This window comes from Gorilla gorilla, chromosome 22, assembly GCF_029281585.2.
Source record: "Gorilla gorilla gorilla isolate KB3781 chromosome 22, NHGRI_mGorGor1-v2.1_pri, whole genome shotgun sequence".
Lineage (NCBI taxonomy): Eukaryota > Metazoa > Chordata > Mammalia > Primates > Hominidae > Gorilla > Gorilla gorilla.
The window spans coordinates 44,283,488-44,306,607 of NC_073246.2; the positions used below are offsets into that span (position 1 = coordinate 44,283,488).

Consider the following 23,120-nt stretch of genomic DNA (forward strand, 5'->3'; position numbering starts at 1 on the left):
TCTCTTCAGTAAGTGAGGGAGGAAACTGGTAGACTCTTCCCTGATGGGCTTGGAAGAGAACTTTTCAAGTTAGGAAGGCAGGATGAAGCTAGATAGGGCATCTTCTGGCTTACACAAATAAGATTTTTTTAAGAGAAATGCATAGAAGCATTTTTCATTTTAATATGTTATAAACATAACACAATTGCTCAAAACAGGGTTTATTATTTAGAAGAGAAAAATATACTTGAGTAGAGACTATGTTTCATACCCAAATCTACTTTTTTCCCTCTGGGTCACAAGCTTTCTCTATTTGCAGACTTTCAAATTCAAGATAAATCATTTGATTGTGGAATTATTTCATCTTTTGAATTCCTCAAAGAAAAAGGATAGTGAAGTGTGTGGACATTATGCTAAATGAAATAAGCCAGACGGAGAAAGACAAATACTGCAGGATCGCACTTATATGTGGAATCTTAAAAAAAAAAAAAAGTTGAATACATAGAGAATAAAGTGGGGTTCTCAGGGGAGGGTGTGGGGGCAGGAAATGGAGAGGTGTGGATCAAAGGGTGCAAAGTTGCAGATGTGTAGGATGAAGAAGTCCAGAGACGGAAGATACAGCTGACAGCCAGAGGTATAGTATCTTACTGAATACTGAAAATATATGAATATATGTATGAATATAGCAAAACATCCCATTGTACACCTTAAATACGTACAGTAAAAAGAATATTATTATTATATTATATTTTATTATATTTATTTACTATTATTATTATTATTATATATATATATATATTACTATTATTTTGAGACTGTCTCACTCTGTCACTCCGGCTGGAGTGCAGTGGCGTGATCTCAGCTCACTGCAAGCTCTGTCTCCCAGGTTCACGCCATTCTCCTGCCTCAGCCTCCCGAGTAGCTGGGACTACAGGCTACCACCATGCCCGGCTAATTTTTTTGTATTTTTAGTAGAGATAGGGTTTCACTGTGTTAGCCAGGATGGTCTCGATCTCCTGACCTTATGATCTGCCCACCTCAGCCTCCCAAATTGCTGGGATTACAGGCATGAGCCACCGTGCCCGGCCCCAAAAGAATATTATTTAAAAATCAGGCGGGGCACAGTGGCTCACACCTGTAATCCCAGCACTTTGGGAGGCTGAGGCAGGTGGATCACCTGAGGTCTGGAGTTCCAGCCTGGCCAACATAGTGAAACCCCATCTCTACTAAATATATAAAAATTAGCCAGGCATGGTGGTGCACGCCTGTAGTCCCAGCTACTCGGGAGGCTGAGGCAGGAGAATCACTTGAACCCAGGAGGCAGAGGTTGCAGTGAGCCTAGATCATGCCACTGCACTCCAGCCTGGGTGACAGAGTGAGATTCTGCCTCAAAAAAGTGAAAATAAAACTACACAAATAAATATCATAATATGCTCACATTTAATGGTGAAATATTGAGACCTTGTCCTCTGAAATGGAGAGTTATACAAGAAGGTGCACTAGTACCACATCTGTTCAACATTTGACTTGGGTTCCAAGTCAGTGCAATAAAGGCAAAAAAAATAGAAGGAACTATTATGCGTAGAGCTGCCATGAACATTCATAGACCAATCTTTGTGTGGACACACACTTTCATGTATATTTACCTTTATAAGAAACCCTCCAAATGTTCCCCAAAGTGGTTGGACAGTTACGCATTCCCACCAGCACAGTGTGAGAGCTCCTGTTACTCCCCAGCCTTGTGTAAACCTGGTATTTTCCATTTTAGCTCTTCTGGTGGGTGTGCTGTGGAATCACATTGCGGTTTTAATTTGCATTTCCCTGGTGACTAATGATGTTGAGCATCTTTTCATGTCTATGTATATATCTTCTTTTTAAAAGTATCTTTTTTGATACTTTGCCCATTCTTAAAATAGATGCTTGTTTTCTTACTATTTGTTATAAGTATATATAAAATATTCTGTATATTCTAGATACAAGTCCTTTGTCAGCTATATGTATAGTGATACTTTCTCCCAGTCTGTGGTTGACCTTATTATACTCTTTATGATGTCTTTCAAAGAGCAGAAGTTTTCAACTTTGGTGAAGTCCAGTTCATCAACTTTTTCTTTTGTTGGTTTATTCGCTTTATGTCCTAAGAAAGTTTTGCAAACTCCAACATAGCAAACATTTTTTTTCTAGGTTTTCTTAAGGAGTTTTATAGTTTTAGCATTTACATTTTGAGTTAATTTTTGTATATAATGTGAGGTAAGGGTTGAGGTTCATTTTTCCTCATACCAATATGCAGTTTTCCTAGCACTAATTTTTTTTTTTTTTTTTTTCAGACAGGGTCTCATTCTGTCACCCAGGCTGGAATGCAGTGATGCAATCACAGCTCATTGCAGCCTCGATTTCTTGGGCTTAAGCCATCATCCCACTTCAGCCTCCTGAGTAGCTGGAACTAATGCCACCATGTCTTTTTTTTTTTTTTATTTTAAGAGACAGAGTCTCACTCTGCTGCCCTGGCTGATCTCAAACTCCTGGGCCCAAGTGATCCTCCCACTTTGGCCCCCCAAACTGCTGAGATTATGGGCATGAGCCTCTAGCACCATTTATCAAAAGCATTATCCTTCCCCCATTGAATTTCATTGGCATCCTTGTTGAAAATCAATTGATTGTAGGTGTGAATCTTTTTGCACTACCCAATGACACACTATGACACACCATGGCAACCTGATTTGTAAATGTTTATGAAAAAGCAAAGGACAAAACCAGAGGGTTTAGCACTATAGTGATTAAAACAGTGTAGAATGGGCACAAAGAGGGACAAATCAAACAAGAGAGCACACAAGTTAGAAAAAACTAATCCATATACAGTCACTTGATTTACAGTAAGCCTCCTACTGCAATTCACTGGGCAAAGGATGGCCCTTTCAATGTGGAAGTAGATGAAAGTTTACCCCTACCTCACGCCATACACAGAATGAATTCAAATGGATCATAGAGCTAAATATGAACAGCAAAAGCAGCAAAACTTCTAGAACAAAACATAGATGATCTTCATCAGTGTTGGATTAACAACAATCTCTTGAACAGGATGCAGAAAACTCTAACCAGAGTTCCCACAAATTGATAAGAAAAAGCAAACAACCTAGTGAAAAAAAAAAAAAAAGCAGAATATCTGAACAAGAACATCCCCAGAGAGGATATTCAAATGGGCAATAAGCCTGTGAAATGGTGCCCAATATCATTATCCCTCAGGGAAATACAAATGGGAACCACAGGGAGATACAACTACACACCACCCCCACCACAGAGTGGCTAAAATTAGGGACTGATAATATTAAGTGTGAATGAGGATATAGAGCTTTGTACAACTGCTTGGCAGTTCCTAATGGAGTTTCACGTGCTCTGTGATCCAACAACCCCACTCCTAAATGCACACCTAACAGAAATGCATGCACAAGGCACTCAAAGACACATACAAGAACGCCCTCAGCAACATTAGTTACAATAGCAAAACAACGAAAACTTCCTGAATGCATATCAACAGAGAAATGGATAAATGAATTATGTTATATTTATTTTATTTATTTATTTTTGAGCTGGAGCCTCACTATGTCCCAGGCTGGAGTGCAGTGATGCAATCTTTGCTCACTGCAACCTCCACCTCCTGGGTTCAAATGATTCTCCTGCCTCACCCTCCTGAGTAGCTGGGATTACCAGTATGCACCACCATGCCCGACTAATTTTTGTATTTTTTAGTAGAGACAGGGTTTCAACATGTTGGCCAGGCTGGTCTCGAACTCCTGACCTCAGGTGATCCATCCCTGCCCCCTTGGCCTCCCAAAGTCCCAAAGTGCTGGGATTACAGGCATGAGCCACCACGCCTGGCTGGTATATTTATTAATCAAATACTACACAGCAATAACAGTGAACTAACTGTGGCTACAAGCAATAATGTGGATAAATTTTACAGGCATAATTTGAGGAAAAAGAAACTAGATATGATAGAGAATATGCTACATGGTTCTATTTACATGAGGCTCAACCACAGGCACAATTCATATACAAGTGATACAGCAGTTTACTTTCTGGAGGAGGGAGGAGATAACTGGAGGAGGCTGAGCTGGGGGCAGAGGTGCATCTGAGGTTCTGAGAATGTTCCAGAGCAGGCTATCTCCACCTTGGCACTAGTGAAATTTTGTTGGGGAGACTGTCCTGGGCACTGTGACATTCCCGGCCTCTACCCACTAGTGCCGGTACCACGATGTCCGCCCCACCCACCACCACCCCCGCCTCATTTTGGAAACAAAAATGTCTCCAGACATTGCCAAATGTCCCCTTGGGTGGAGGAGGTACAAAATTCCCCTGGTTGCCCTGTTTGATTTTGGGTCGTTGGGGAATTAGGGGTGTGGGCTCATTTATGGAAATTCCTTGAGCTATACACATATGATTCATCAACTTCTCTGTACACATATAAAGCTTTTAAATTTTTTAAAATAAAAAAACAAGTCAATGAATGACTGAAAGAACCAGTAAGTTTTCCAGCAATCCGAGACAATAGATGGAGTGGGGTTTAATGTCTTGTTCACAGACAAGGAGACTGGGATCCAGGGTGGGTCAGGGCAGGGGGCCAGCAGGATCCAGGAGGGAACTCATTCCCTGACTTCTCCTCCACTTCCTTCCCCCATGCTCTCACGCATTCTTGCTCCCAAATACTAGCCAAGTCCCTATAGAGGCTGATCCCATGCAAGGGCTCGGTTGGACCTTTAGCCTCAAACCCCCATGGTGGAAACAGTTAGGACTGGTGGACGCTGCACCCAGCATCCTGCAAACAGAATTCTGAAAACTGATATCTCATGCAAACAGGATATCAACTTTTGTCAGAAAGATCAAAAAGAGCTTGAGGTTTTTCTTCACAGCCTCAGCCTTGCCTCTCCCCCTCTTGCTTTATCTCCTCGTTTCTGTGTGCAGGCGAGCTTCTTGGCCTACGGGCAGGAAGAGATGGCAGCGGGGGAGACGCAGCTCTACGCCAAGGTCTCCAACAAGCTCAAGGGCCGCAGCAGCCCCTCGCTCCTGGAGCCCCTCCTGGCCATGGGCTTCCCGGTGCACACCGCGTGAGTACTGCCCAGAGACCCCGGGGCCCAGCCAGTGAGGCCCAGCCAGTGAGCCAGACCCTGCTGCGGCCCCCGGCATGGAGCTGCAGGGGTGTAGGGTACGGCTTCATGTCAAAGCAGTGCACCTTGCAGGATAAGACACTGCCTCTTCACAGGGCCCTCTTCTGCTTTCCGTAAATGAGGTGATCTTGACCAAGCTTGTCCAACCCACGTGAGGCCCAGGACAGCTTTGGGCTTAAGCCATCATCCCACCTCAGCCTCCTAAGGCTGCCCTGTTCAATTTGTGTTGGCTGCCCAACACAAATTGCTAAACTTTCTTAAAATATTATGAGATTTTTTTTTTAGCTCATTAGCTATTATTAATGTTAGCGTATTCTATGTGTGGCCCAGGGAGGCACAAGAATACCCCTGATATTCTTGACCTTTTAAAGACCAGCTCTGCTGGCTGACTGGGGGACCCTGAAATTTGTGAAAATCAGAAGCCATGTATTACTCCGGATGCCCCATTTTGGGGGTTCGGAGGAGATTGGGGCCTGGTTGTAATCTCTTTGTGTGCAGCTCAGTGACTCTGAAGGTGGCATTTCAAGATATTCAAACTCTAACGTGAAAGGCCTCAAAGCCCGCTGAGTCTCTAACGCTGGGACCAACTGTCAGCAGGGCTGTGCTTCCACGCTGCCCGGGGGAAGTCACTTGTCCTCAGAGAGAATCCCTTGAGTGTCTGAAAACGAAACAAATGGGTAGGAAACTTCAGACACAGTGTGAGCGCGACCCTGCTTACCCAAGGGAAAGGCCTGCATGTGGAAGAGCTTAGCCTTCAGAGTTACCCCTCTCGGAGAGGGAGGACACGACACCAACATTGGGTTACAGCTTTCATGGCAAACCAGTGCCTTATATCTGACCCATTCATTTTTTCACGTGGAAAAATGTATCAGAAACACACTTTAGGTAACTTTGGGTTGGGGAAGGAGCTAAACTTTCCTTCCACACTATAACAAAAGCTTGGCCAAATTGGGTGAAGTAACTCTGAAGCTAGATAAACCCATTTCTTCTCCCCAAATCAGGGCTTTGTCGTCACTGTTACGTTCAAGCTAAGCCAGGGGCCTTTGAATGGGGAGTGGGGTCAGGCACGTGCAGGGCGGCCACCGGGCACCGTCCAGGCATTACAGACAAGGCAGCTTTTGTCCACTGCTCGCCACCCAGTGCAGGCAGGACACTGGGCCCACAGAGTGCATTAGTGGCGGAGGTGGGACCCGAACCAGCTCTCCATGCCTTTGAAGGAGTCCACGCTGGATTTTACTACTAAACCTACAGCATGGACTTCTACTCAAAATTCCTTCCAGTTTAAACATTAAGCACATGTTGGAGGAAGAGAAATGTGTGTTAATTTCCCCACACCAGAGCACCTCATAGTAAGGGCCCTGCACCAAGGCTGCCTTGTTCAAACCTCTCCAGGTGGCCACAGCCCCATCGGTGCCCACCCAAATAGCAGCATTCGGCATCATGTGGTGGGTTCCTCATGGATGCCCGCTGTTTCCAGTCTGCATTCCTGATAAATTACCTTTGCTATATTCCATTCTGTTTCATTTGGTCCAGTTCTGCCCAATTCAATGCAATGTACTTACGTCCCGGGTTACTGTGATGAATAAGACTCAGTCCTGTGTTCAGGGAGCTCTTGGTCTAGCAGGGGAGAGCCGTGGGTGCAAGGGGACTGTGTAAGCCGTGACAAGTGTCTGCCTGGGTGCTTTGGAAAGGGCTGTTTCCCAGCACAGAGGTGTGGGAGGCGAGCCTGGGGATCAGGGTTGCTGATGCTGGGGTGAGGAAAGCATGTGTCCGAGCCAGGGGCACGTTCCACAGGGTGGGTCCATTTGCTCTAGGCAGTGGGGAGGGGCAGGCCAGGGAGAGGGATTGCAGGAGCGGGCGGAGGTCAGGTCCTCAGCACTGAGACCCCGTGCCAAGGGCTGAAGCGGGTAGCCAGGGAAGGACAGTGAGGGGGAGGTGTGAGCTGGTCAGCATTGTCCAGAACCACGATGGCAGCACTCAGGGGACAGGCGCTGGAACTTCCAGCTGGAAGTTCAGCATCAGGCCCTCTTCAGAGCACCCCCCAAAGATCCTGGGTGTGCAAGGCTACACCCTGCCTCTCTGACCCTTTTCCCAAGAATGGGCGATGTGACTCTGTGTCTGTGTCTGCTCTTCTGCAGGCTGAAAGCGTTGGCAGCCACGGGGAGGAAGACGGCGGAGGAGGCCTTGGCCTGGTGAGTGCAGCTGCTCCTGTAGACCCAGGGGCGTTTGGGCTGAATGCCCTGTGCCTAACGACTCCCTCCCACCAGGGCTGACGCCAGGAAGAGCCGGGCGCCTCTGGGTGGGATGGGGCCACTGCGGAAGTGAAACAAAATAACCTCCCTGCCTACCCATAGTGCACTGAGGGAGGGGCACAGGGCTTTGGTTAACCATGGAAAGAGAAAGAGAGAACTCTGAACAAGGCTTTCTTCACTTACAAACCTGATTCAATCCAATTTGAATTGAACCTATTTGAGTAATTGAAGAGCAGGCTGGGATTTTGCATACTTGTGTTTGATCATGTCCTCCTCAACTGCCTACTACGATGGATAAGATTGAGATAGATAGGAGGATGTTTGTGTTTATTGATGGAAAGATTTGAGACATAATTGACATCTTTGCTGATAGAAACTAGCGGCCACCATGCTCTCGGGCTGCCTCTGAAGGGAAGGGAGTTTACTGGTGGTCATGAAGCCAGGTGTGTGGGTCGGGTGAGGGCTCTGATTCGAGGTGACCTCATCAGGTGCCAGCTGCGTGAGTGATTCTGCAAGCCACCCACTGCCACGGGCCTGTTCTCTGCTCTGGGGATGGAGAGGAGGGCCACCGTTTCTCTAAAACCCTCTCCCACCTGGATGTGTTGTGAGGAGTCCTTCATCCTCTGCCCGGAGATAGCCACGGGGAAAATCAAACAATAAAAACCAGGTCCCGGGAGGCTGGAGTGTCCTCCCCAAAGCAGGAGGGCAGATACTGATCCTGGGTCTCTGAACGTGCAGTGTTCCCAATGGGATGCCCCCTCCTCCTCCAGAAAGTGTAGGCCACAGGCAAAATGGGCAACCCCTTCACAGAGTCCACTAAAGCCAGTTGCCAATTTTGGATCAGAAACAAGCCCACTGCTGCGAGGGGCATGGCCAGCACCTGCCCACTGCAACCCAGTCAATAAGACTAGGAACCCCACCAAAAAACAGGGAGGCAATGGGGTCCCCTAGACTGTCAAGAGCACCCCAACCTCTCACTAGTAACCAGGGAGGTGGTGCAAATTAAGATATCATTAGAGCAAACAAGGTAACTCCAAGTGTTGATGAGGGTGAGGGAAGCGGGGCCTCACACGTCACTGGTGTCACTGAGAAAGGCAGTGCTGGGTATCTGCCAACCTTGGCAACGTGCACAGCCCACCAGCCTCTGTCGTGCGTCTAAGCAGATTCCCTGGAGAAACGCAAGGAGCCTAAAGAGACATGTACAAAGATCTTGATTACAGGGTTATGAAATGGTTTTAAAATAAAATAATTTAGATGTTCATCAATGCGGGAATGAAGAAGTGCAACATTGTATATGTATACATGAACTATTACACAGCCTTTAACAAGTTCGCGCTGACAAACTTCACTAGACACGTGTGTATCAACAGGGATTAATTGAAAAGACATGGTAGAGGAAAAATGCCAGTTGTAGAATAATTTGAATAACAGCTTATGATTTATGTAAAACAAGTGCTATCTATAAGTCCGTTACTTAAATTTCTGGGAGAAGACAAAGCAGCTTCACCCTCTGGGTGAATGCTGGAAAGGGGGAGGGTGGAAACCACAATGGAGAGGAGAAGTAACTTCCTCTGTGATTTTTATTGAAGAAAATATGGTCTTGCATAAGTTCTGTTTCCTCTAGTGATTGAATACTACTTTCTAAATTGAAAATTATATCACAGGCACTTTGCTGAGTAATTAGAAATTCTTCCAAACCATGATTTCTAATGAATGCATGGTAAATAGATTTGCTATCAGTTATGGAGTTTTTCTTCTTTCTTCTAAATAACCCTAAATAACCTTCTAACTTTCTTCTAAATAACCCTAAATAGATGTTTCACGTGCAAAGTTTTGCCTATACAGTACTTTGTGCTCTTTCCTCGGGAGATATTTCTGGGAGTAGAATTATTAATGCAAAGAGTGTGGGCATTTTAAGACTCTCGATACCTATTGGCAAATTGCTTCACATAAAAGTTGAAAGGTCTGTCCTTAAGTCCTGCTGCACCTTTTACACATTGAGCAGAACTTTTATCCTTTTTATTGAAAAAATCTTTGTGAACTTGACAGATGAGAAAAATGCCGTCTCGGAGCTATTTTATTTCCATTTTTATTGTTAGTGACAATGAACTCCCATGTTGGGTCATCCGTCATTTTTCCTTTAATTTAAAATAACTGTCTGCCTGAAATCCCAGCCACTCAGGAGGCTGAGGCAGGAAAATTGCTTGAACCGGAGAGGTGGAGGTTGCAGTGAGCTGAGATTGTGCCACTGCACTCCAGCCTGGGCGACAGAGAAAGACTCCATCTCAAAAATAAAATAAAATAAAATAAAGTAACTGTCTGAATCTAAAGAAACGCAGCAGCTACCTAAATTTTGTCTAGGTTTTTGGTTTTGGTTTTTATATGTAATTTGAAGTTTGAGGTAAAATACAAATGTGAGGTTTTTCCACAAAATTTTCCCACACCATCAAGGAGATGCTGGGCCCACAGATCATTGGAAGACCAGGTTCTAGGTCTTGCTGTCAACTTTCTTTCATTTTTTCTACCTTTGACTTTGGAATCGGACTAAGATGGGTCTGAGAGCAGGACTTACACTGACCAGGTCTGTGCCACACACAGCTGTGCAGCAGTGCCTCCCACCAGTAGGATGGCTGTGAGATTAGTCTATGTCATGAACATATATGATGTGTTCAGTGTGCCCTATAATTCTGCATTGCTGTCATTGTCATTCTGTTGTGTGTCCTCAAAGGGGAAAACTCTTTTTGTTGTGACAGTGGGTGATGCCGGCTTGCTCTCTGTTGCAGGCTGCATGATCATTGCAATGACCCTTCCCTAGACGACCCCATCCCCCAGGAGTATGCCCTTTTCCTCTGTCCAACGGGGCCCCTGCTGGAAAAACTTCAAGAGTTCTGGAGAGAGAGCAAGCGCCAGTGTGCAAAGAACAGAGCTCATGAGGTCTTCCCACACGTGACACTCTGTGACTTCTTTACGGTGAGTCAACCCAGTGTGCCTTCAATGCTCACGGCAGCTGGAGGCATTTTTCTGTGCTAACTAGGCCATGATGGGACAAAGTTGACTTATTTAAATGGGATAGTCCAGAACTGCATCATTAGCTGGCACCTTCGCATGAGCTGTCCTTTATTTTCCTCTTTGCCTTCATCTGGTCAACTCCTGTTCATCCTTCAGAACCCAACTCATTTATCCTCTCCCCTTTTTGAGTCTTCTCCAGCTCCCCAGGCAAAAGGAGTTGCTGCCCATTTTCTTGCTCATGTGTCTAGTGGCACTTTTGTATCATACGGGCCATGTGTCTGGTGCAACACCGCATCCCTCACCAGACCGAGTCCCTCAAGGGAAGGCAGATGCCTCACTCATCTTTGCACCCCCAGAAACTAGCACAGCCCCTAAAACAGAGTTTGTGCTTCCAAAATGTGTGGTAAGTCAACTCAAGGACGGGTGATTGTTGGCTACCCCCAAATGCAGAACTTTTCCCTGTCTCAGGAACCAGCCGTCTGATTCAGAAAAAAAATGGCCCAGTGGGTAGCTCCACAGCAAAACACAATGGCCCAGTGGGCAGCTAGCTCTACAGGGGCACCGGGAAGACAAGAAGGATGTGGGAGCTGCTCAGGAGAAAAGAAGGAGAAGGGAGGGACAGACAGCCACTGCTCTCCTCAGCTCCGCCAGAGGGGCTTAAGGAAGGGCACACCCACTTCCGCTACCACAGCCTGGGCCCAACTCTGCTGTTGGCAAACAGATTTGTTCCACCCATTTCAAGGAATTCCATCAGGGCCCAAGGAACCCTCCATTCCAACACCAGGCCCCTCGGTGCTGGATGGAAAGGAGGAATGCAAACCTCTGAAACGAAAAGATTTCTGGAAGATGTCCCAGGAGAAGCAGCACCTTCCAAAGCCTCCAACCACCACCCTGGATTGCCTGAGACTTGCAGGGATCCCCAGAGCACAGGACTAAGCCTGGGAAAGTGCCAGAAAAATCGAGAGAGTTTTCACTCTACATCAACATCAATGGTACTTGTGACAAGCTGACTCCCTTCTGGCTCACCCTCTGGAGCCAACGGGGAAAGGCAAGGCAGCCCAAGCCATGTGACACAGCTCAGAAATCAGAGCAGGTCTTGGCCCCCTGCTCCTTCCCCAGCCCACTGAGGCGCAAGCACACACACACACACACACACACACACAGATAGACACAGAGACACACACATAGCTCACACACATAGACACACACAGATTAACACAGAGACTTACACATGCATACAGATACACACACATACAGGCATACAGACATACATAGATATAGACACACAGATGCACACAGATAGACATGGATATGTACACATGGCACACACAGATACACACACATACCTGCATACAGACATACATAGATATAGACACACAAACACATACAGATAGACACAGAGACATAACATGGCACACACAGATACACACACATACATGCATACAGACATACATAGATATAGACACACAGACACACACAGACATGGAGACGTACACACGGCACACACAGATACACACACATACATGCATACAGACACACACAGAGACACACAGATACACACAGACACACACAGATAGACACAGAGACGTACACACAGCACACACAGATACACACACATACCTGCATACAGACATACATAGATATAGACACACAGACACACACATATATACATGCATACATGGATACAGACATACACAGACACACAGATAGACACACATACACACTACATGTACATAGGTACACATGCACACAGATATACACACACAGGAATACACAGATACATGCACATAGACACACACAGACACACACAGAGACACACATTAGATACACACACATGCACAAACACAGACATGCACATACATGCACATACATAGACACATGCACACATACAGACACACACATAAGCACCACATACACACATATGCACACAGATACACACATGCATACACACAGACACACATATAGGCATACACAGACACACAGACACACATAGACATACGCATATGCAGACACACACACAGACACACACACATATAGACATATGCAGACACAAACACACTCACACACCTCCCTCTGTCGTTAGCTCCTCCCAGTCCCCCACACCAGGTCTGGCCTGGCCGTGGCTAGTGGAGTTCCCCTCACAGGCAGAAGAGTGTAACGGAGACTCACTGTGTACCTTGATGCTGTAAAATGAAAACGCTAATCTTCCGAAGTGTGATATTGATCACAGCTACACTTATAACATGACTATTCTTGAAAATTACATATCTGAGGCCAAGATACACAATGTGAGACGGATTCAGGAGTGGACATGCGTTCACTGGGTGGTTTTGTGTTGAGTGCTGTTGAGGGCTGCAGAGGAAACAGACAGGGAGGAATGTCAGGCCGGCCTGTCCACGGGAAGATGGAAGCTGCATTAAACACTGTGATCTGGCCTCATACTTGGGCTTGTAAGAAGCACTGTGGGAAATTCCGAGGGCAGCCCGGTGCTGGAAAGAGAAGGGATCAGGCCAACTCCTGCCAGGAGGATGTGGTGTCTGGGTTTCCCCTGTGGTCCGATGTGGCCAATGGCACTGGGAAGGTCTTCAAGCCCAGGAAGCAGCCTCCCCAGGGCGGTAGGCAACACCAAGCCCAGATGTCAGGAGGGGCTGAGTCTGGCTGGAGGATGGGGGTGGGAGCCCCATGGGCAAGGCTGTCGGGCCAGCACCTGTCGGGCTCCGTGGGTCTGAGGGATTCTCCAGGTGACAGAGAGCCTGCGGCCTCAGGGGTGGGAGCTGCATCGGAAAGAGGGTCCTGCAGCCATTCAGGGGGCGTCAGGGAGGCCAGGCTAGGGGCTGTGCAGTCTCAGGTCCTCCAGGGAGCAGACCCCAAGGCAGAATTCCCAGTGCAGGAGACGCACAGGGGAGAGACTGCTGGTGAAGGCAAAAGAGGAGGAGAGGGTTGGAGGCAGGCAGAGCCTCAGTGCCTTAGAGGAGTCCCCTGTGGAACCCGACTCAGTGCTCAGCCGCGGACGAGAGGGCGGCCCCGCAGCTGGAAGTGCAGCTGAGTCCCCCTCACTACAGGCTCTGAGCAGTGCCTGGGCAGGCTTGGAGTCTGCTAGAAACCTCCAGAAGCCATATCATGCAAAGCAGTGGGCCATGGGACTGAGGAAAGGGCCTGGCAGGTGATGAGCACGTGCCATGGAGGGAGGGGATGCAGTTCAACGACCAGGGGATTTCCAACCTGGGCACCTAAAGGAGACTCCAACCCGCAAAGAAACTTACCTGAAACATTTGAAAAAACCGAGGTCCAGGTATATAACAAATCCATAACCCCAGAACACAAAGGGACGCGATAAATTATGTTACAGCGCTTTGAACAGGAAAGAGTCTCACTTTAATTGCTGCCTGATTGTTATTAATTAAATTAATAGATGACTTCTGATGAGAGGTGTGGAAACACAGGCTCTGTCTCTGTCCCCTTAGTGTGAAGACCAGAAGGTGGAGTGCCTGTACGAGGCGCTGAAGAGAGCTGGAGACAGGCTCTTGGGCTCCTTCCCCACGGCCGTGCCTCTGGCTCTCCACTCCTCCATCAGCTACCTCGGCTTCTTTGTCAATGGCAGCCCCGCAGATGTCATCCGGGAATTCGCCATGACCTTCGCCACAGAAGCATCTCTCTTAGCAGGTGGGCAGCCCTGGCCAGTTGCAAACACAGGGCCGGATTCACAGTGAGTGAGCCCTCTGTGGCAGGGACTAGCCCCCGGCACATGGATGCAGTGGGTGGGTTCCAGGGGAGCAGAGCCCAGCAGCAATGGTGGGATGGCTGGGTGGGCTTTCTTCCAGGCTCAGTGGCTGCACCTGTCCTCACCCAGGCACTTCCGTTTCCCGCTTCTGGATTTTCAGCCAGGTGCCTGGACATGGCCCTAACCTGAGGCTGAGCAATTTAACTAGAGCCTCCTTCGTGAGCCACTACATCCTTCAAAAATGTAAGCCATTAGAAAGCTTCCGGACCAGCTTTGGTCTTCTCTTTAGGCGGGAATAGCCTTGTTCGCATTATGTGGTTTTTAAAATGCTTAGCTATATGCCAACAGCCTGGGAAAGTGCCCCAGAAGGGTGTGCCAAGCATCAAGCCTGAGTGGGTGACTGTGATGGGGTTGGAGGCTGGTGCACACCGGGAGTCAGGGCCTCCCCACCCCGGCCTTGAGTGGGAGACACACAAGTCCTACGTGACTTATTTCTGTATTTTCAGTATGAGCTTAGTGCTCTCTCCTTGGCCTCTCCGGGGAAAGGTTATTTAGACTCATATTGAGAATCATCAAAATTCCCTTCTCTCCAAACACCAGCCCTGGCCTGGAGACCAAGGCTACCACTGGGGTTTAGTGGAAAGGATTGTGGACTTGACATCAGAAGATGTGATTTTTTTCTGTGTCCTTGATGAGTGGCATGACCTTAATCAAGTCATGTCCACTCTCTCTGTCTCTTTTTCTTTCTCTACAAAACAATGAGGGTTCTCAATCTTCAAGAACAATGTTGCCTGAGTCTGTGGCCCATCCCGCCATAGTTCCCGGGACACAGAAGGCACTCAGTATTGCTGAGATTTGCCGACTCTAAAATCTGACGAGGCTGCAGTGCCTTGGTGGGAGGGCTCCCCACTTTCTCTCTCTGGGAGTGTGTCTGTCTGTGCTCAGACATGTATGAAGCACAGATCCTGGCCTGTAAATCCATCCCTGAATCCTGGGCTTCCACTTGGATGGCAGCTTGTGAGTCTGGAGATCGAATCTGCTGAATAATTAGAAAGTCACCCCCGGTCTTTGTGGATTAATATCCTTTATCAAATGATGGCTCTTTCACACCCAGGCCCTCCCCCAGTGAACCTCATTGGCAGCATCTTAAAAACAGGAAGACTGAGGCTGCAAAGGGTGAAGGGCTTGCCCAAGGTCCTGTGGTGTGTAGAGCGGTGTCCCCTAAAAATGGATGTCCACCAGGAACTTCGGAATGTGACCTCACTTGGGAATAGGGCCTGTGCAGATGCAATTGGTTGGGAGGAGGTCACACTGGATTAGGGTGGGTTCCCATAAGTGTAGAGGCCGCACAGAGACACAGAGAAGCCATGTGCCGACTGAGGCAGAGACTGGAGTGATGTAGCCACAAGCCAAGGGACGCCTGGGGCCACCGGAAACTGGAAGAAGCCAGGAAGGACTCTTCCCGGGAGCTTTCAGGGAGAGCGCAGCCCTGCCAACACCTTGATTTTGAACCTCTAGTCTCCAGAAATGGGAGACAATACATTTCTGTTGTTTGAAACCAATCTAGTCCCCTAACCAGGCTGGCGGAGCTGGGACCTGAACCCACCTCTGTCCTGCTCCGTGCTGCCTGGGTTCATGCTGGGCAGCCCCACTTCCTGTGGGAGCCAGCGTTGACCTCACATCCACGCGCCGACCCTGAGCAGGCTGTGTCCTGCCCTTCCATGGCCCATGCTCTCAGCCTGACACCGAGAGGGTGGAGGGAACTCTCTCAGTGATAAGTGACCAGTCACTGCTCTGAAGTGGCCGAGGTCCCTCTTGGGGCAAATGCATGAGGCCCCCTTGCCCGCGTTGGCCCTCCCCAGTGAAACGTACCCATAGGCACAGGTCTGCAGAGAGAAGGAAACGCAAGGGCCCGTTCAGAAGTCGGTGTGACTCACTCTGACGTCAGCAACCTGCAGTGGGTCTTTCCCAGGCCACACTCACTCACATGGCAAGGCAGTCCTCCCCGACTGCTAAAAACAAAAGTCAGAAAAGGAATTTCCCCGCCACCTACACACTCACGCTGCTCTGGGCTGCGCAGCCTCAGTGCCCCAGCTTTCCTAGAGACCGTGGGAGCGTCCCATTTGCCTCTAAAGGCTCACCTGTCACGTGGGAGACAGCAGTGAGCCCCAACTTTGGGGCTCCAGGGAAAGGCTTGCATCACCCTTGACCTTTTTTAGGGGGTGAGCAGATCCTGTTTGTAAGTGCCCTGCCGTGGAGTGGGGGCAGGGTACCTCTGTGCACCGACACAGCGTCTCTAGCAGGAAACTTTAGGTTAGGAGGCTGATTTCCCACTGCAGACTTGGCGAGCAGGCGCTGCCGCCCTCCAGCAAATGCTGCTGAAGCAGAAATTGGGCCAGGCCCAGAGGCTCGGTCAAGGTCACCCTGCAAAAAGGGGGCACATTGCAGCCTAAAACTAGGTCTGTCCGACACCAAAGTTTGTGGTGTTCCCGTCAAGACACAGACCGCCTCCCTAGGACATAAAATACTTTGTAGCTCAATTGAAATCAGATCCTGGCTGCTTCGGTGATGCCAGATGCTCTGCTCAGACTGACCCGAGAGCCCCTTGCAGGACCAGGGAGGGCTAGGGCCACAGGGGCAGAGGACACCCAAAAAGACCTGAGGCTCAGCCACTCCCAGGACTTCCTGCTTCACCAAAACAAGGTGAACCTTAAAGACACTGTGTGTTTTATAGTTTTGTTGCCTAAAGAGTTTTCTTCTTGAAACTCTACAATTAAACAAAAAGCCGTTGAACTGGAGCTCGGGCCTGCAAGTCCAGGCCACTGGGTAACGTGCACACCCCGGGGAATGGAGTAGCCGTTTACTCTGTGCATCTGAATCATGCGTTCGGGCAGCTAGCCTGCAAACCAATAGGCCCCCAAGACCCTGAACCCACATCTCCATATCCTCCTCTTTCCTACTTCCTGGAAAAATCTGCAGGGATCCAGCCATCTCCTTTATGATGTGAGTTCTCAGCGGGCCAAATGAGCTCTGAGTTCTGAGAGCCCTTGCCTTGTGGAGGAAGCATGGAGGTCGGAGGAAGGAGGCATTTAGGTAACGGTGCCCTGGCACCCTCTGTGTTTCCCTGATTTCACAGACTGCTCCGTGAAGCCTTGCACCAAGCAGCTGCATCTGACCTTGGCCCACAAGTTCTACCCCCACCACCAGAGGACGCTGGAGCAGCTGGCCAGAGCCATCCCCCTGGGCCACAGCTGCCAGTGGACGGCAGCACTCTACTCCCGAGACATGCGCTTTGTGCACTACCAGGTGAGAGAGCTGAGCAGGGGCTCATAAGAAGCAGATGAATGGGCTGGGCTCGGTGGCTCACGCCTGTAATCCCAGCACTTTGGGAGGCAGAGGCAGCGGATCATGAGGTCAGGAGATGGAGACCATCCTGGCTAACATGGTGAAACCTCATCTCTACTAAAAATACAAAAAGTTAGCCAGGCGTGGTGGCAGGCACCTGTAGTCCCAGCTACTCAGGAGGCTGAGGCAGGAGAATGGAGTGAACCCGGGAGGCGGAGCTTGCAGCGAGCGGAGATAGCATCATTGCACTCCAGTGTGGGCTACAGAGCGAGACGTCTCAAAAAAAGAAGCAGATGAGTGAACGGCCACTCACCTGACAGCACGTACCCCCTGGAGCCCTCCAAGGGAGATATGTTAGTAGCAAGGAAAATTTCTATTGCTTCTTTAAAGCCATTCTCTTTCTTGTGCAATTTACAACCAGCATTCTTTTATATGTGAGTTAGAGATGCACAGACAACAAAATAGAAGCATTTCCAATATTAGAAAAGGAAGCTGGGTGTGGTGGCTCACACCTATAATCCCAGCACTTTGGGAGGCTGAGGCAGGTGGATCACTTGAGGTCAGGTGTTCGAGACCAGCCTGGGCAACAGGGCAAAACGCTGTCTCTACTAAAAATACAAAAAATTAGCCGGGCGTGATGGCACGAACCTGTAATCCCAGCTACTCGGGAGGCTGAGGCAGAAGAATCACTTTAACCTGGGAGGTGGAGGTTGCAGTGAGCAGAGATCATATCGTTGCACTCCAGCCTGGGCAACAGAGCGAGACTGGCAAAAAAAAAAAAAAAGACAGACAGAAAGGAAAGGACTATTGTAAAGATCTATGAATACATGTTTTGCTTATTAATTCTTTTTTATTTCTTTATTTTTTAAATGTAGGGGCCGTACTAATCTTCTCTGCAGCATTCCAATTTTAGTTATATGTGCTGCCAAAGTGAGCACAATTCACTTTAAAGAATGATTTGAGTGAAACCTCATTCTGGGACTTCCTGCCCATGAATCGATGGGTTTAGAAACGAAGTGTGTGATGCTCCTTTCAGACCCAGAGAGCACGTGTGAATGAATCCACCATGTTCTGTATCGTATGAGAAGGTGTCAATAACCTCACACCGAGGAAGGCGGATGTGAAAGTCTGCTTATGCCTTCAGATCTTTTGTAGACAAAAAAGTACCTAGATGAAAGATGATGGATAGATCCCAAAATGTATTTCTTTTTTTCTTTTTCTTTTTTTTTTTTTTTTTTTGAGAGGGAGTCTCACCCTGTCACCCAGGGTAGAATGCAGTGGAGCGATCTGCGCCCACTGCAACCTTCGCCTCCCAGGTTCAAGTGATTCTCCTGCCTCAAGCTTCCCAAGTAGCTGGGACTACAGTCACCCGCCACCATGTCCGGCTAATTTTTGTATTTTTAGTAGAGACGGGGTTTCACCATATTGGCCAGGCTGGTCTCAAACTCCTGACCTTGTGATCCACCCAACTCGGCCTTCCAAAGTGCTGGGATTACCGGCGTGAGCCACCGCGCCTGGCCCCAAAATGTATTTCTAAATCTATGCAAAGAATTCTATGCTGCGTTTCATTACATTCTGTGCTGTATATTGCCAGACAAAGCTTTGGATGGAGTCTTGGAGACACAGAACACATTGGAGGGGCAGAAAGCAGGAGGTGGCAGGTGATAGGCCTCCTATTGCTGCCATTTTCCAATGTAAATCTTTGCTCGAGACGTGAAACCCCTTTGCCTCTTTTCTAGACCCTGAGAGCCCTATTCCAGTACAAACCCCAGAATGTGGATGAGCTGACGCTAAGTCCTGGTGACTACATCTTTGTGGACCCCACGCAGCAGGACGAAGCCAGCGAGGGCTGGGTGATTGGGATCTCACAGCGGACGGGCTGCCGGGGCTTCCTGCCGGAAAACTACACGGATCGAGCCAGCGAGTCTGACACGTGGGTGAAGCACAGGTGAGTGCTGCCTCTGGCTGCAGCCCCGTCATCTCTCTCTGAGTTACTGTGTGAGAGTGCCCACCTGCCAACAGTGTGCTTCTGGACCATTCCATTATTGGTAAAATTGCATTCTCTATGCTGGCAAAATTATTCCTGCAGGTATATAGTAAACATCTTGGTTCGTCCCTGGTTTTCTGATGATAACATTCAAAAAAGAATGAATTACTCTGCATTAGAGTAATTTGAGATGGTAATCCCCAAATTACTGCAAAATACTACTTCTTTATCACACACATAATAAATTATACTCAGAGGTCCTGAGCTTGGGTTTATTTATTCTTCTGCTCCGTGTGTGAAATGTAAAGTCCTAGGGTGTATTATTAGTTTTCTATGACTGTATAATAAATTACCACTAAAACAAAGTGCAATTATTATCTTATTGTATTTATGGGTTGAGAATCAGAGTCCAGCTTCACTGGGTCCTCAGCTCAGGGTCTCAAGGCTGTAATCAATGTGCCTGCCAGGGCTGGGCTCCCCGCTGAGGCTTCACACCCTCGCCTGAGCATACACAGTTGTTGGTGGAAGTGATTTCCTTGAAGCTGTAGGGCTCCTGGTGAGTTGCTTCTTCATCAGCTGAAGAATCTCTTAATTTTAGCACCTTTAGCATCATCTGGTGAGGCTAAGGATTTTCAGAATCATCAGATACTGGTTCTTTTTTGTTCAATGTTCTTCCCTCAATTTATCTCTTTCCTCTCCCGCTTCACTATAAATGACATGAAGAAACCAGGTGATACACTTAACACTTTGTTTGGAAATAGCCTTAGCTATGTGACCAACATCATCGCTTACAAGTCCTGCTCTCCATGGACAATTTCATGAAACTCTCTGGCACACATGGGAAGGATCCTCCTTGCTCCGATTTCCTGGAACACCTGTCACATTCCTTTCTGAGTTCTCCCCGGAGGATTCACCTTTAGCATCCCTATTTCCTCTAGCAGTCTGTTCATGGTGATTTGGGCTTTCTCTGCCGTGCTACTCAAAAGTCTCTTAGCCTCTACTCACTGCCAAGTCCCAAAGTGGTTTCCACATTTTAAGTTCAGAAGGTTTCCAACTTACAATGGTTTGGCTTAGGATTTCATAATGGTACGAAAGTGATATGGGTTCAATAGAAACTGTACTTCAAGTGCCCATACAGTCATTCTGTGCTACACTTTCAGTCCAACATTCAGCGAATTACATGAGATACTCAACACTTGATTATAAAATCGGCTTTGTGTTAGATTATTCTGCCCTATCATAGGCTACTGTAAGAGTTCTGAGCGTGTTTAAGGTAAGCTAGGCCAAGCTGTGATGTTCAGTAGGTTAGGTGCATTAAATGCATTTTCAATTTATGATGGGTTTGTTGGAACATAAACCCCATCTGAAGTTGAAGAACATCCTCTGTTTGTTAGAACAACACCCCATTCCTGATACCAAATTTAGTAAAGGTTTAACCAGAGATGCAGAACCAGTCACTTTCATACAATATATAATACGTATAAGTATATGTACAGTTGTCCCTTTATCTGCAAGGGATTGGCTCCAGGACCCCCACAGATACCCAAATCCTCATGTTCTCAAGTCCCCGATATAAAATGCTGTAGTATTTACATGCAACTTATGCACATCACCCTGTATCCTTTAAATCATCTCTAGATTACTTGTGATATATAATACAATATAAATACTATGCAAATAGTTGTTATACGGTATTGTTTTTTATTTGTATTTTTTAAATTGTATTGCTATTTTTTAATTGATTAATCTTTTGAATATTTTTGGCCTGCAGTTGGTTGAATCCACAAATGCAGAACCTCCAGATACAAAGGGCTGACTCTACATACATAGTATTTTATATTATATACACATGTATCACACACATATATATATGGAAAGGTATATATGTATACACACATCTATATTGATTTACTACAATGAATTGCCTTATGGAATTACTGGGGCTAGCTAAGCAAGGGCAGACAGGCAAGAAGGGAGGATCCTACTCAAGCTGAAAACCCATGGGCAAGCTGAAGCTTGTTGTCCACATGTGGCAGTTGGAAGGACCACCCAGGTGATGGGAGAGCAGTCACAGACACAGCTGCTATTGAAGTCTCTGAGTGTGAGGAAAGCCTAAGTTTTTTAAAAATGTCTTCCAACTGCATAAGTCAGGCCTGCTCAGAATAACCTTGCTTTTGATTAATTTAAGTTCAACTGATTAGGCGTTCTAGTCACATTTGTAAAATCTCCTTCCAGCAGCACCTAGACTAGCATTTGATGGGATGGCTAGGAAGGCTGTGTGTGATGCTTAGGATGGCTACTGCCTCCCTTCCATCCTCCAGCTCTCATGAGAATGCCTCTTGTAGCCCACCCTGATCAGACATGTGCTAAAAAGGAAGTCTAGGAACTGTCATTCAGTCTGGCCAAGTTGCCACACCATAAAGCCATTGCAAAGTGTTAAGGTGGCTCTTGTGAGCTTTTTCACTCTCTTCTCCCAGGTTCCAGTTAGGAGAGTGGAGAGAGCAGGCAGAGGTCAGAGTACACATGGTGAAAAAAGAGAAAAGCTGCTCAGCCTCATGGGTGTGCATGTTGGGGTGGAGCTCTTGCAGGTGTCAAGACTGATGGTTGGAACAACTGACTGATGAGAGTGGGAGGAGAAGGGCAGAAATACACAGAAAAACCCTATTTTGTGGTTCTGGACTTCCTGGAACCTTCAGAGCTGTGTGGCTGGGGAAGAGAGCCTGGAAAAACACCATCGTGGCCATCCCTCTGTCTCCAGGCAGGAGGTCTTAAAACCATTTTATATTTCACTCATTTGTTTAATTCTCTCCTAAAATGCTCCACAGCTTCTCTAGGGTTCCCCCCACCACCCTGACAAATAAATAAATCATTAAGTTGAACACAGATGTATCAGCATCTACTCAATCTATAGATTTTCAGATCTGTGCTGGACATTTGCTGTGGACATCTATTTCCAGCATCTATACATCCAGGGAATTATTTTCTGTACCCTTCCTAATGAGGTTCATGCACATGGCAAAACTATGAAAATTGTGACATTTTATTTGAGTAGTCATTAAAAGCTACTTAAAAAATGTCAGAGGCTATATGGATAAGGCTCTGTGTGGATAAGACTAGCATTTTAAGTAAATTAAGAAAGAACATATTTTGAAGAGCTGAAATAAATGATTGCATATTGGTCATTTTTATCCAAACCCCCCAAAAAAGAAAAGAAAAGATGGTTTAATAGTACCTGATAGAAGCTCTTGGTGAAATGATTAGAATTTGCAAGAAATAGTAGTAAAAATAATGGAAGTATTGTCTGAAATATTTATAAAAGGAGATTTGGCGACTTTATGGCTGATTTCTTTAGGTATTATATTTCTTTTTGCTAATTATTCATACACTGAGATTTGTATAACAAGCCAGGAACAGTATCTATGTCCCTGGGCTCCCCCACTAAACATAATAGCCACTTGACATTCAAGGAGAGCAGATTCCAGCCAAAGCCCCACAGCTGTGCATACATGACATTCCATATCATCTTCTCTTGAGGCCATTTAACTTCTTACCCTAATGAATAAGAACTTAGGACCACAAAATACAAATGTGGGATGAAAAATGCAGCCGTAGTCACATGTCTTTATTTATTGATGTGTTGACTCCTAATCCACTTAAATCTATTTTAA

The 23,120-nt window shown here is 47.1% G+C and overlaps 1 protein-coding gene and 1 pseudogene across 3 annotated transcripts in view; one reads left to right on the forward strand and one right to left on the reverse strand.

The window, feature by feature from the left end:
- The first annotated feature begins 4,922 nt into the window (after window positions 1–4,922).
- Window positions 4,923–23,120, forward strand: part of UBASH3A (ubiquitin associated and SH3 domain containing A) — a 45,305-nt gene continuing 27,107 nt past the window's right edge. Inside the window, exons 1-7 of one of the 3 annotated variants that reach the window (XM_004062857.5) lie at window positions 4,966–5,078; window positions 7,277–7,330; window positions 10,174–10,360; window positions 13,864–14,062; window positions 14,250–14,363; window positions 17,257–17,426; window positions 19,205–19,413. In XM_004062857.5, the coding sequence (XP_004062905.1) occupies window positions 4,966–5,078; window positions 7,277–7,330; window positions 10,174–10,360; window positions 13,864–14,062; window positions 14,250–14,363; window positions 17,257–17,426; window positions 19,205–19,413 (1,046 nt within the window). Of the gene's footprint in view, window positions 5,079–7,276; window positions 7,331–10,173; window positions 10,361–13,863; window positions 14,063–14,249; window positions 14,364–17,256; window positions 17,427–19,204; window positions 19,414–23,120 lie in introns of all 3 variants that reach the window. The other 2 variants (XM_004062856.5, XM_063702775.1) reach the window with 2 other exon arrangements.
- On the reverse strand, window positions 18,305–18,403 carry LOC129529401 (uncharacterized; annotated as a pseudogene).